At 34.0% G+C, this 15,205-nt stretch overlaps 1 protein-coding gene across 1 annotated transcript in view; it reads right to left on the reverse strand.

Annotated features, from left to right (window-relative positions):
- trio (trio Rho guanine nucleotide exchange factor) overlaps positions 1-15,205 on the reverse strand; it is a 342,911-nt gene that overhangs the window by 13,208 nt on the left and 314,498 nt on the right. Inside the window, exon 47 of the mRNA XM_089254104.1 lies at positions 2,172-2,306. Within this exon, the coding sequence (XP_089110230.1) occupies positions 2,172-2,306 (135 nt within the window). The remainder of the gene's footprint in view (positions 1-2,171; positions 2,307-15,205) is intronic.

The raw sequence follows: 15,205 nt of genomic DNA on the forward strand, positions 1-15,205 counted from the left end.
GCAGTTGATTTTGCATTATAGAATTCGCTCGCATTTTACTTGGCATTATATAGTTACTTGTTCATTATATTCTGTCCAGTTCTTTTTCACAAGATATTATGTTTGAGAATTAATTTTTGTATTAGAAATAATAATTAATTAATTAATACTGGTAGAGCACAAGTCTGGCATACGAGAGGCTTGGGCTTTGAGTTCTCATGAGGGCAGAGAGATGAATTTTCCTGTCCAAAATATCAGCATCTCTACGTATCACCAGTTTCTGTATATCTTGTATTAACAAGTGGAGAGGACATCTTTTTGTACATATATGTCGGCATCTGGTGGCTCCCAATGTCATTTAAGAGCAATTAACTGACTGATGCCATTGTCCATCGGATGGTGCCATTCAGCATATATATGATCTAGGGAAGAATTATTCTATGTGTCTTCATAGCTTAGTTTGTAGAGCACTTGTCCAGTATACAAGAGAGTAGAGTTTGAGTCTCTGTGAGGGCAGAGATTAACTTTTCTTTCCAACATATCGACATCCCTACATTAGCCAGTTTCCGTATATCTTCAATGATTTCTCATTCTGTATATATTTTTTTTGTGATATATGTTTCATTCCACATTGCTGATTTATGAATCGTGATAAAATTTAAGTGCTCAGTTTGTGAGTGGAGAGAATTAAATTCAGGGCATCAGAAATGTTTTAGACTCATGGGTGCTGGTGTTTGGCTTAAGCTGCCTTTATGCAAAAATTCTGATTTCTGAATAAATTCTGGTGTGCTCAGATCCATGCCGCAAAATACTGAGGGTGCTTTAGCTCCAATAGCTCAGATAGTTGTTATATAAACAGTCTTTGATGTAAGAAGTTTTAAACTCTCCCATTTTTATATATATATAACAAGGCTTGTTTAAAACAAGAAACAAATGATAAAAAATACTTGTTCCTCAGCCAAAAAACCACTACCTACTCTGAATGATGAATATTCACTCATAGATGTTCCGCAATCTCCATATATCCCATCTCCCATTTTTATTGAATTCCTAAAACCATGCCCCCCCCCCCCAAGTGTGGAGCTGACAGTGCCTGGAATGGTTCTTATTGTTGTTTGTTTTGACACAATAAGTTCATCATAAAGGAACCTGTGAAAGTCTGGTCTGGAAGCTCACAAAAGATCCGAGGCTAGGGCCCTGATCCAGGATGTGGGGGGGGGGGGCTGCCTAAAAGCTCTTTGTGTAAGTAATCTTATACTTACAAGCACATAAAAAATAATCTAACAAGAATTGTGCAATACTTGTTACCCAATGCAAGGGTCTGATGGTAGGCTTCAAATTGATCATATTGCTGCTGTATTGAATTATGTTTTTGAATTAATAATTTGTTTTGATGGCACAGGACTACTGACTTCTGCTAGGAAAATATGGTCTTTATCTTCATCATGTACAGATCTTAACATTATTGGGTAGACCTGGCCAGTTCATTCGGTATTGTTGGTTGTTGCCATTTTAGCATGTGATAATCCATTATTTTTGTGTTTGACAATTTTACATATTTTCCTTGTTTGTTTGAATGTTAGGCAAGTTAATTCTTTCAGAAAGAGCAAGTCCCGTAAATCAGTTGTTCCAAAAAAAACTTTTTTGAGACTGTTTAAAATGGCTCAAGATTGAATTTCTTTCTAACATACTACAGCTAGTTTTTTAGCATAACATGACCTCTTGACCTTAATCTTTAGTGCCTTGGCAATAACATGGTACCTTTTGATATGTTGTTTCCATTTTCACAAATATTAAAAGGTTTCAATTCTTAGAATAACAAGCTTTTATTTCCCATTGCACTAGTTATAGAGCTTTAAAACAAGTTTTAAACAAAGCTTACCATAAACTTAGAAAAAAACTCTTGAAATTATGGATTTCAAATTCTGAATTGATTAAATTAGGACTAATTCTTAGAACAAAACAATTTTATTTTTTATTTGGTTGTAAGGTCTAAGAACTTCAGAAGCTTTGTTCAAACCAATAAGAAATAAAAAATTATCAAAAGAAAATATTCACTCATAAAAAAATCTATGTATAAAACTGGACAAAAATAAAACAAAACCACATAAAAAATTTTCATTTTGCAAAAAAAAAAAAAAAAAATAATAATAATAATTAAAAAATAATTGGACCAAAACTTGGCACAATACCTTAAAGCCTTGTAGACAAGCAACACTAAGCATATCATTGGCAGTTTTTAGAACATTACATACAATGTGGACGGCTTTTTTAATATGCTGAACTTCTTCTACCAAATTTGCATGTTCTGTATATTTTAGCACATCCTACATTGGAAGAGTGAAAATACATCCACTAATAAAGGATTGAAAAAGGTAAATAAAATTGATAGAAAATTAAAATATAATATAGAGTAATAAATGAAACCACTTTTTTTAATATAACTTTTTTCCAAATGACCATAGCAATTAATGAAATATAGAAAACAAATCAACTTTTTTTAAATTTCATCATTCTATTATACCTTTTATCCTTCCAATAAACATGCTAAAATTTTATTTAAACTTATGATGGTAACCCATCTTCTTTTATAACTCTTGAAGAAAGAGAAAAAAGCTAGTGCTTCACAAATTTTGATGAGCTCATAGTGCATTCTTAATACACATAGTTTATCTTTGATACTAGTTTGATGAAAGCACATAGAAAATTACTTGTAACAGTGAGATTCTTGCTATAAAATATATCCATTATACAGTCAAACCCCTTTCTCAAAAAAATTTATACCTCAAAAAAAAAAAGTGAATAAATAAATAACAACATGAAATTCCTGTATTTACTGTTCTAAATCAGTGCATTTTCATCTATGTCTGAAATTTTTTTGCTCAAAATTCTCTATCTCAAAGGCCAAGCCATGATGACAGAGGAAAAAGAAAACAAAGAAATTCATTTTCTTTCACAAAAATCAGGGTTTTTTTTCTGGAGCTGAAAGAAACTGATAAGAAAAGGTTTTTTAGTTAATAATATTACAACCCAATGTGAGGATGAGTTTTGTCAATCATAGGCAGATACTATGATTGAAGGGGAGGGGACAGTTCACTTTAAGAAAATAGTGCCGTAGGTGAGAAATCGGGGTATGTGCTGAATATCATCCACCCCCTTCTCCTATTTGCTTATGATCAATAGCATAGGGCTGTAAAACTGATAAGTATATTGGGTTAACATCGAATGAAATGAATTGGTTGGGTCATGGACAAAAGCCAACAATCGCAATGCCACAGCGATGGATCAGATTTGGTGGATCACTCAAACTGCAATGATTCTCAGTACATTTTTGAAGATGAAATTTCAGCACATCCAGGAGATAAGAACTATACTAAAAACACTTCAATCTCAAAATTTCATTTTCAGATTTTGTGGAAATGGACAGAAACTGCAAACTTGCAGCAAGTGTTGACTGATACTGAAATTATTGCTGAATGCATGATGAACTTGGGTGACGAAAATACAGCAGAAGATAATTCAGAGGATTTAGATAAAAGTGACATTGAAGAATGCTGAACATACTGTGTCATTTTCTAGAGCAAACTGGGAAGATGGTATGGCTGCTATGTAAAATAATAGCCATGTTTCAAATACCAAGCAAATTTTTTTCGATTGGTACTTATAAGTACTATCAGTACATGGTGAGGTGTAGATTGAATGTTAACAATAGTGAACTCAAATTAAATTATAATTTGAAAGAACGGTTTTTTATTTTTAGAACTATAATACATGAAATCTCGATATATAGGGATACTCTGTGGACTAAAAGAAAATCTTTAAAAAGATATGTAATATACATAAGTATTGTATTGGGAAGCAAACCATCATCATAGTGTACCACTACATTTATACTGTTTTTGATATATTTTATATTTGTTTATATTTATATTTTATATTTGTTTATATTTATATTTTATATTTATATTTATATTTTATATTTATATTTTATTTTATTTTATATTTGATATATTTTAAGTTATTAGTACCACCATTGATATTTATTTAAGACCAAAAAATTTATAATTAATAAAATTCAATTAGATGTTCAACTCCTGTAAAAGTGTTAACTGCATTACAATTTTATATACCACAACCCCACAAAGTGTCCCCTTACAAATGTAATGAAACAAATTATGTTATTCTTCATGGTGAAGTGAATAAATGCTAAATAACCTGCAACTGTGTTATTAAACATTTGTATTTTTCATTTTTATTGTAAGCATAGAATGCTGACAGTGCTTTAAAGCACACGTCAATTAATTTGCTGTATACTAATTTTTAGAATTTTTTTATTTTTTTATTCCTAGGGCTTAGAACTAAAACGACCTGCCAAGAAATTTATATGATAATTGTTTCACTTTTTCATAATGTGGTAATGAAAGGGTCAATATAATATTTGAGAAACTTTTACATAGACAGCGTTTTTCTTATCTTGACCATTTTAATCTGCTTCCATCATCACAGTATGGTTTTTGAAAAAATATATTAATCAGAAACCATACTCTTTCATGCTTTAAATTTCTTAGTCTAATCTCAACAAAAACAGTTTGTATTGGTATCTTCTTTGACTTCTTTAGAGCACTTGATACTATTTCTCATGACATTATATGTATTAAATTACATCATTTATGTATTTGCAAACTTCCTTTGCAACTTATGCAGAATTACCTTGAAAACAAAAATACATAGCAGCATGTACAGATACATGATATAAGGTCTGAACTGCTTCAATGCTGCCTCAGTGTTCCTCAGTTAATAGAAATGGGCACAAGCAACTTCCCTATCTTCATAAATGATATAAAAAAAAAAAAATAGCCCTGCTCCAAACTATGAACTCATTCTTTATGCTTAAAATATAAATCTGCTCATTTTTTGATTAGATTCCCCCCTAATCTTTCTCTACAGTGAATGACTATGCTGAAAAAATTTCCACCTGGTCCTATACCAACATGCTTACTCTAAACGTCAACAAAACAAAATGTTGACTATACTGCCAAAAAAAAAAAAATCAATAAGAAAATCCCTATGGATATCTTCCACCTCTCAAAATTAACAATACCAGCACTGAGTATAGTTCATCTGCTAAATTTCTCTTTCAGTGCATTTTACACCTCACCTCAAGTGAAATGAGCATATAAATCAGCTGAGAAGAACTCAGTCAATCAGAAAACTGGAATAAGCACAAAGATTTTTCTTCTTCTACCTTTCAAAATCAAGTTGCTACTTTACAATACAATGATTCTTCTGCCTCTTTCTTACAGTCACCTGGTCTGGGGCAGAAAAACTGATAGCAATATAAATAAATTTTGTGTTCTGCAAAGGAGATTTTTATATACAGGGTGATTCAGAAAAGATGGGAAAAACTTTAGAAGGTGATAGTATACACCAATACAAACAATTGTCAAAGAATGCATGGTCTAACATGAAATAAAGATGTGCTAGCACGTTTCTAAATGGCTGCTCTGCAAACGTTAAAAATGGCATTCCTGTTGAAATTTATCAGGTGGAAAAAAGCACCATGCATGCAAATGTAACCTGGGGAAGAAGAAGAAACCGTATGCAAATCTGCGTCACAATGAACAAAAGGCACAGATGCCAGCCTTGTGAAGTTATTCCAGCTGTGACGTTTAAGTTGTCACAAATGGGATCAAAGATAATTAAGCACCACAAGCAAACGAAACAAGAGTCAAGAATTAGAACTTATTACTATTAACTTTTATTACTGAATTTAACATTACTTAAATGTATTGAATATATCTGAGAAATTTTGACAAAAAGATTGAGTTTCACCATAAGTAAAGCATGAAAGTTCAGGCACTATAAAAATAGTCGAAATAGGCAGGCAAAATGCACTAAAAATGCCTAAAATAGGCACTAAAAAAGACATTTATAGTTTAAGGAAAAAATAAATAACTAAAACTAAGGTATCAAAGATCAAAAAACCAATTGAAAAATTTGTTGCATTTAATCCCTCTACTGCTTTAATTATGGTTTATAATAACTGCATTCTAATGCAAGTTAAACTAATTTAAAGCCCAAAAAAAATGTCAGTAGACCATCATTATCAGGTCAATTCCAGGCCCACAATTACTATACGCGCAGCCCGTAGAAAAAATGACCTGCGGGACTCCTTCGAGTTGCAAATAATTCTCATTTATTTGTTGTGTTATTTGGAATGATCATTATCATTTCTATAGTTGAAATATAGCTACCTTGCTCTAATGTAGTAAAAAAAAAAAAAAAATTAACTTTTTTTTATCACCCATGCGGGATGCCTTCAAGCCCTGTGTGCACGTCTGTTGCACAGCCCTGAGGGTGACTCTATAGTCAATTTAATCGAATACTAAATATGTGTGTAAAATAAATAGCAGTGGTTGTTTTCAGCATATTTATGGTGTAAAAAGCAAAATCAGCAGAACAACACGGGCCCAGTCTGTTCCTATCCCACCTTGTGTGAGCCATGACGTCAATTGATGACCTCTTGGGACAGTCATCGGTTAGTTATACGTACACAATGCGGTCCAGTGACTGAGCGAGACATGCTCATGTGAAGCATGTGGAGAAACAAAAATATGTTTCTAATTTTCCTCGGTTTTCTAACATGGGCTACATTCATCTGAAACAAAATTATTCATGTCTTACACCATCCAGTCAAAGCAAAGTTAATGCATGGCAAAAACCAACTTCTCTATCTCTCACATCACTTATTCGCCTTTAAATGGGGCTGGAAGGGGTGGGGTTGGGACTTTCTGATAATAATGTTGGAAGGAGAATTTGAAAATCTGAAAAGAGCAATTCTTTTGTTCTCAATGCTCAAAATATTCAAGTTTTATAGATTACGGCCTACGAAATTCACCAATAAACTTAAAAATATGTTAAAATAGGTATTTACGGCACGAAAACTACAAAAAAACATATTTTCATAGGCGGAGATAGACTTGAAAGTCTATCAAAAAGGGAGAGGGGCATGATGATAATGAAGTCAATTTATATATATGTTACTGGCAAAGTATGAAATCCGGCATTGTATAGAATGCTTAGGTATTCTATACAATGCCTGGTCGTTTCAGGCAAAGTATGAAATACCGGTTTTATTCTATACTTTGCCTAGTCATTCTATAGAATGCCTAAGCACAATCCAGGCAAAGTATGAAATATCTTCTTCCAAGAAAACAACCACTGACAAAATTTTTTATTATATAAATAAAACAATTATAAAATATTACAATTTCATCTAATTGAAATTTCACAGAATTTTCGTCATTTTTTCCCGGAAACGTTTCCCTTTCGCTCTCGTGAAAAATGATCTGTTGAGGGACAGTATAAAATATTACAATTTCATTGAATTAAAATTTCAAAGAATTTTTGTTATTTTTTCCCGGAAACATTACCCTTTGGCTCTCGTGAAAAAGGATCTGTTGAGGGGCGGTATCAAATATTACAATTTCATTGAATTAAAATTTCACCGAAAATTTCACCATTTTTCCCCGGAAACGTTTCCCTTTCGTTCTCTTGAGAAGTGATCCCTTGAGGGGCGGTGTCGTCAAATTTAAATTCCACACAGTTTTCAATTTCAAATTTCCTTTTAGCTCCCTTGAGAAGGAATCCCATGAGGGGCGGTTACGTCAAATTAAAATTTCACACAGTTTTCTTCGATTTTTCCAGGAAACCTTAACCTCTGGCTCTCTGGAGAAGGGATCTGTTTAGAGACGGTGTAAAATATTCAATTTATACGATTATACAATTTAATATAATTTTTCTTAATTTTTTTCTGTAAACTTTTCCTTTGGCTTTCCTGCCAAGGGATCTGTGGATGGACGATATAAAATGTCACATTTTTGTCAAATTAAAATTAATTCATCAAAATAAATCACAACTGAATTTAAGCTGGTAATTTCTTTTTGGAATTTCAAATCGGATACGGACAACAACATTTTATCGCTTTCGGACGTTTTTCATGGAATACCTTTTACATGTTACTGTAAACAAAATGGCATAAATCTGTAATTACGCATAATCGCTGGATTTATATCGGTTACTATGCATAATCACTGATCAAAACGGATGAAATTATTGTGCATAATCACCAGATTTATCACAATTATTGTATTTTATACATGGCATCAACGTGTAAATGCTGTCGAAATTAGTGTTCAATGATAACAATTCTGAAAAGTGCCCTGTGACGTAAAAAATTTTGGAACCAGTTTTCTATCAATTTGGTCCCTTTCCCCGAAATTAAAGTGATCCCCCTTTGAATGAAATCCTGGCTACGGGCCAGATGAGACACATAATGTCAATTATTTAACCACTGACGTAAGCTCTCAAAGCTGAGGTAAATGATTTCATTGCTATCCAAAGAATTCACGTAATTTTGGTAGATTGTAAAAACCGTGTCGTTAAGTTTTATTGTACATTTAGGCAGGCCAAATTTCTGCGAGAAAAATACCAGAACTCAGTATTTCAAATACAGGTAAAATACAGGACATCACCAATCATCGCCATAAATGATGCCAAATGTAAGCAAAGTTGCCAACTTTTGCAGACATCACTAAAAAACGCCAATGGCAGGAAACGAAGCATTACTCTGAATTGCAGTGGACAAAAAGGGATTCAACGAAGTACATTTAAAATAACAAAATAAAACGTTTGAAGGGGCAAACAATTAAATCAACGTTTAGTATTTGCCGTCTTGCAGTGGAGTAGTTTGGGAGCTAGCCTTTTACTGTGGAAGTGTTGGTTCGAACCCCGATTCGGGCATGGATGTTTATTAACATTAACAAATTCCCTGGACAGATCGTAGATGATATCTTGAACATATTTGAGGATCACTTTATCAAGAAAGTAAAAAAACCATGACATATGTGAGGTGAATATTCTTATTCATAGTTGTAATTATAGTGAAATAATTTATGCGTTAAAAAATAATTTCAATAGTTGATTTTAATAAAGTACAAAACTATAAGCATCTAAAAGTAGGCTTTGTAGAATCTACAATGTAGAACATTCGCGACAAACCACGGCATTCTTGCAAAAAAGTCAGGACAGCCGAAATAAAGTGAAAATACGGGAATGTCCCAGGAAATGCGTGCCATATGTGTCATATGCATAAGGTCACCACAAAACGTTTGCTAAGTATATTTTGCTATTTATCTTTTATTTTCACTGTCCAGAATTTGTTTTTCAAAATGTCCCGTATTTTCGACTAAACTCACTTGATTCACTGAAACTCGCTCAATCTTGACTGAAAAAGTGGAGGAAGATAGTTTTAATTTCTTACAAATCACAGTACGATTAATTATGATTGTAAACATAAACGTTCATGTCGCATATTTGTGACGTGTTTCTTTCTCACATAACAAAAACAAGACATTTTTTTAAAAATATCAATAACATAACTTTTATTTCGTGAAATACATTTTTATTTACTGCAATTTATTGTAGTCCTTCTTCGTAGATACCCATCAGCATTTCTTTCCCATTGATTTTAATCATAATTAACAATTTTTCAACATTTGACAATTTTTTGACAGATAGAATAGCAATAAGTAGGGTGACCATACATCCCGTATTTCGCGGGACAGTCTCGGTTTTTTTCTGTTTTTTTGCTGTCCCCACTTTTTTACAGAAATGTCCCGGGTTTTCAAATATTTTCAACGATGCCAACTTGACTTTTTATTCTTCAAATCAATGATTAAAATTATCTTTCCAGCTTAGAAATTACATCACGATAATAAGGCTTTTGGAATAGACATCATAATCATTATCAGCATTGGAGTACTCAAAGGGTGGTTTCGGGGTTCTAACCACTCGCCCCCCCCCCCTCCGAGCCAAGATTATAGTGTTATTTTACAGGAAAAAAGGTAGAACCCCCCCCTCAGAAGGTAAAAAAATCTCAAAACCCCCCTCGAGAAAATTCTGCGTACGCCTAAGATCATCAGTATCACTTGGAAGGACAAGCACAGCATGTTTTTCCCATAGAAATCAATGTTAAAATTGCCGAATTTACCGTAAAAATGTGGAAATTTAGTAGGGTTTTCCGCCTCATCAATAATTTTAAAAACTGAACTGAATTCTCGATTTTTGAAAAATTGAGTTTGCTTAGAAATATGAAGCACAGAAAATTAAATATAAAATAATTAGCCGAACCTACTTTTGAGTTAGATATTCATGCGATAACATTGATTTATATCTTCTCAAAAATGAGAGTTAATATCTCCGTATTGTTTTATAATATCCAATATCATATAGTTCAGGATGTTTTGAAATTAATTATGGGCCCATAAATTACACTGAAAAAATTCCGCAGCTTTAATCAAACATTTTTTGAAGCAAAAGCACACAAATCGATAACTTGAGCTTCAAGAAAATTTTCGAAATATCTAGCACCCATCAAAAAGAAAAAAAAAAACAATTCATATTTCTACGTTTCTTTAATTTTGATTTATGCCTTTCATGAGTTGCGCAGGAAGTCGCCATATTGGTTACGATGTATGTCCTTCCAGAAAAAGGGAAATATCACATGATTCAATAATTCAATAAGCCTCATTAAGAGACTACAAACAAGAATATTCATCTCACACATTTGTCATGTTTTTTTAAAATTCACTGCTATTTGAAGTGCCACGTTATTGCGATTGGCGAATTTTCTGTGATTTTAGCACGAGTTAACGACTTCACTTACTTTTGACATCATTTAGCGATAATTGACATTGTCCCGCATTTTCCCGTATTTCGAATTCCAATTTCATGTATTTTTCTCGAGCAGATATGGTCGGCCTAACAATAAGTAATTCTTTACTTAGGATCTCTATCTCCCGTATTTCCACTGATAAAATATGGTAAACCTACGTATACCAATTTGTTTTCCGTGGCCGACATACCACGGTCACTTTCACTTGAATAGATGAGTTAACGGGCGATTTATACATTATATTTTTTGTTCATAAATCTGTGGATTTATGGTTACTTAATCTCGGTTACTTCAAGACAAAATGATATCGCATAATCCGCATTTGCAAGTTCCATTTATCAATGATGAAATATTAACAGTAGAAAGACGGAACAGGGGTCTTTATGACCCTGCACGCTGTTTAAGCTTACATATCTCTGCTAAGAATAAACCAAACCACCTGGAATTTCTGGACTTTTCCTGAATTCTTATTGTATACCAAAGCTTTCTTTCATTATCTTTTTTAACAACGAAGCTACGAGCGGATATACCTAGAAAGACCGAAGGGGGTCATAGTCACCCTTCCTTATATTCTAGCACATTATGCGGTAAATACTACTATCGTCGTCACAATTTATTTCTAAGTAGGTTATAATCGTTCTGAAAGTCTTTTTTTGCATTTGACCTTTCTTTTCCTCGCATTCTTATCTGCAAGTGTCGTCAGCAGGTGTGTCATTTTTGGTTTTTGTCAAGCATTCTTGCCATATTATCAGTTAAATTGTTTATTCTGGGACGTAGAAAATTTGAGTGCATGTGATCTTTTCAAACCGTTAGTTTAGAATGACGAGAAAACGTATATTTACTGAAGAAATACTCCAGGAGATGCAAAGATTAGATGAGAGAAACTCTGGAAGCAGTGATGATGAAAGTGCAGAAGAGCATAGATCTACCCTATGTCGAACTGTAGAGAAGAAAGTAGCGGTTCTGATGACGAAGACTTAAATCAATATAAAATTATTTCTCAGTAGCCCAGGTCGATAAGATACTCGCCTAAAGTACCAAAGGTCGTTTAGAGGTGTCGCGAGTTTGATACCCGGTTCGTCTTTGTCAGAAAACTTTCCTGACACAGGGGTACAACAGACACGGCGACTTGACCGCAGAAAAAATTGCTACCGCAGGAAGTCCCCCATTGAGAAGTTAGTGCATCAACCTCTCGATGAGCATAAAAACCAGCTTGCCATTCAGAATCGGCAATAAATTGTAGGTCCCGGTCTAATTAGCTCTTGTGTGCAGAAAATGACCGTGGTGCGACTCATTATAACTCGTTGAAGCCAAAGAAACTGCAGCAGATGGGAGAATATGAAAAATCATAGAACCTTCCTCAACTTTAGGATGTCGAGGATCGCAAAATATATTGAGAGAAAATCAAGGCGCCACATTTTATGCGTCCAAAAAACATAAATGAAGTGTTCGTGACGCCTTATTTTCTGCGACAAAATGATTCCACATATACAGAAGCTGAAGCATCAGTCGTCGTCTAAATGAAACTTCTTTGTCAGTTTCATTGCTTGAACTGGATGCAACGATATCAATGTATATGCTATATACATTGCATATACCATTATGTATATGCAAGAGGTGCAAAAAACTTCCTACTGAATTCATTGTGGTTGTCGATTTGGGGTCCCCTATTTTTTCCCCAAACAATGACAAGAGATCGATTCAAAGAAATTTTGAAATTCATGCGATTCGATCTGAAATCTGAAAGGTGTGAAATATTAAAAACTGACCAATTTGCTCTTGCACATGTTCACTATGGAATTCATTCATAGAATACAGTGCGACTTGCTACAAACCAGAGCCCAATGTAACTGTGGACGAACAACTTCTACCCTCAAAAGCAAGATGTCCATTTACACAGTATATCCCAAGTAAGTCAGATAAATATGGGATAAAATTCTGGCTTCTTGCCTGCGTTGATTCCAAATATATTCTGAATGGATAGAAAATATGTTTGGATTACACTGGGGCAGATAACACCAGACCAGCAAATCAACTTGTCTATGAACATGTAATTCAATTAGTTGAACCTTATCTAGGAGAACTTCGAAACAAAACAACAGATGGTTATTTTACATCACTGAGATTATGTGCATTTTTGAAATCGACAAGCTTGGTTGGGACCCTTCAAAAAGATCGTCGTGAGGTACCTCCAACTGCAAAAACAGGAACACAGGATCGATACTCGTCGATAGTATTCAAAACTGGAACAGATATCACGCTGACATCTTATCAGAGAAAAAAGATTAAAAATGTTCTAGTTCTGAGTTAATTTCATACTGATGTAACTATCAACAAAAACGTGAAAAAGACCCCAGAAATAGTTGCCTACTGAAATTGTAATATTTTATACCGTCCCTCAAAAGATAATTTTTCACGAGAGCGAAAGGGATACGTTTCCGGGAAAAAAATGGCGAAAATTCTGTGAAATTTTAATTCAATGAAATTGTAATATTTTATACCGTCCCTAAACAGATCATTTTTCACGAGAGCCAAAGGGAAACGTTTCTGGGAAAAAATGACGAAAATTCTGTGAAATTTCAATTGGATGAAATTGTAATATTTTATAATTGTTTTATTTATATAATGAAAATTTTGTCAGTGGATGTTTTCTTGGAAGAAGATATTTCATACCTTGCCTGGATTGTGTTTAGTCATTCTATAGAATACCTAGGCAAAGTATAGAATAAAACCGGTATGTCATGGATTTCATACTTTGCGGGTAACATATACACAGATGAGGGGCGGCCCAGCCCCTGTATCTCTGCCAATGGGTATTTTTACCAAAAAAGTCTGAAAATAGGCAAAAAAAAACATTTATGGTATTTTGCCTGAACTTCGGTGCTCTAACCATAAGCCTCGCTCTGTCAACGTGACAGTCCGGATCTTCAATCCATGGAGAATCAGTCCTTCAAAGTGTTCATTGATCACCCTTGAACTACGCCACAGAGTTCCTTTACTTCTGAGAACCTTAGAAGATGATATAGCAGCCAGAGTTGAATTCAGGTACACCGATGATGGAGGACCATACTCCCCAGGTGAAGTCGGCATACGACCAATGAAGCAAGTTACTGAGATTCAAGATAAAGTGTAATGCCCAGAAGTGATCTTGCTGTCACCATACGTAGGGTTGGCTGTTGTTGAGGCAACCAATCAGCACAGATCTCTTCCCCCATTTGCACAACAATTATCATGGTGTCATGAGATGGCGGGAGAACAGTGGCGACACCATGTTATTTTACCAGAATGGTGATGAGGCAGACGGATCCCCACAATGATACAGCACCACATCCAATGACTTCCGGTCGACCCCAAACGAGACTTAATAGTTAAGGTGAACTATTACTACAAATATTAATTAATTAGCACTTATTTAAAATGGGGTGGCATTTCTCCATCTGCAGCAGGTTCATACCATTATGCAGCGTGCAACCATTCTAACAGTTGTAACGTACTGGATAGCATCTACGCCTTTTATTCACTGTGGTTCAGATTTGCGATTTGCACATGGTTTCTTCTTCTTCCCCAGGTTACATTTGCATGCACAGTGTTCTGTTTCTCTCAATGAATTTCAACAGGAATAGCGTTTTAACGTTTTCGGAGTGGCAGTTTCGAAATGTGCTAGCGCGTTTGCATTTTGTGTTAGACCATGCATTCTTTGATGAAAATTGTTTGCATTGGTGTGTACTATCACCTCTCTTAAAGTTTTTCACATCTTTCCTGAATCACTGTATGATAACACAACAATTTCTATAAACTAATCCTTTTTTCGTTATAATATACTACCAGTCTCACTTCTATATATTCTTTTGTTTTCATTCTCATGTTCAAAACAATTAAATTCCATCGCCACACAAGTAATCATAACCCCAAGGCTCAAGTCACATCACCAGAAATCCTATACTCATCTGATATCAGCCAACAACAGAAGTAACATTTTCTACAAAAAATGTAAATTCTCTTGGATCCAGAATTTGGAATAGCCTACCACAATCCTTGACATTCATAAATAGTATTCTATGTTCAAGAAGAAATCAAAACATCATTTATTCAATTCTCGTTGTGGACATTACTGTGATAAGATGCTTCTTATCTTACTGCGTTTGCCAACAACTGGCTGCATTAGATAGTGGGACTGTGTTGTTTAAGAGTTGGCGGTCAAGCCTAACGTGCCGTCAGTGTGCAATTTTGCAGGGGTTTTTTTTTCTCAATTTTTCTGTGTTTCCATCGATTTTGTTTGCTTTTCAAATTTAATTCCTCAGTGTTCGCACTGTATTTGTCAATTAGTGTTAAGTGTTTTTTAGTGTTAGGTAGTATTTGCCAAAAGATTTTATTTTGTAGAATTTCCTTGCTCCTGCAAAAAGGACAGTTATCTTGGATTTTTAAAAAAAAAGCATTTATCATTATTATTTTAATTTTTATTTGCATATTTTCAGATCAATATAATTTCTT

The sequence above is a fragment of the Pholcus phalangioides genome, unplaced genomic scaffold (assembly GCF_987345545.1).
Source record: "Pholcus phalangioides strain wild (caught in Gottingen) unplaced genomic scaffold, Ppha-v1.0 ptg000039l_1, whole genome shotgun sequence".
Classification (NCBI taxonomy): Eukaryota; Metazoa; Arthropoda; class Arachnida; order Araneae; family Pholcidae; genus Pholcus; species Pholcus phalangioides.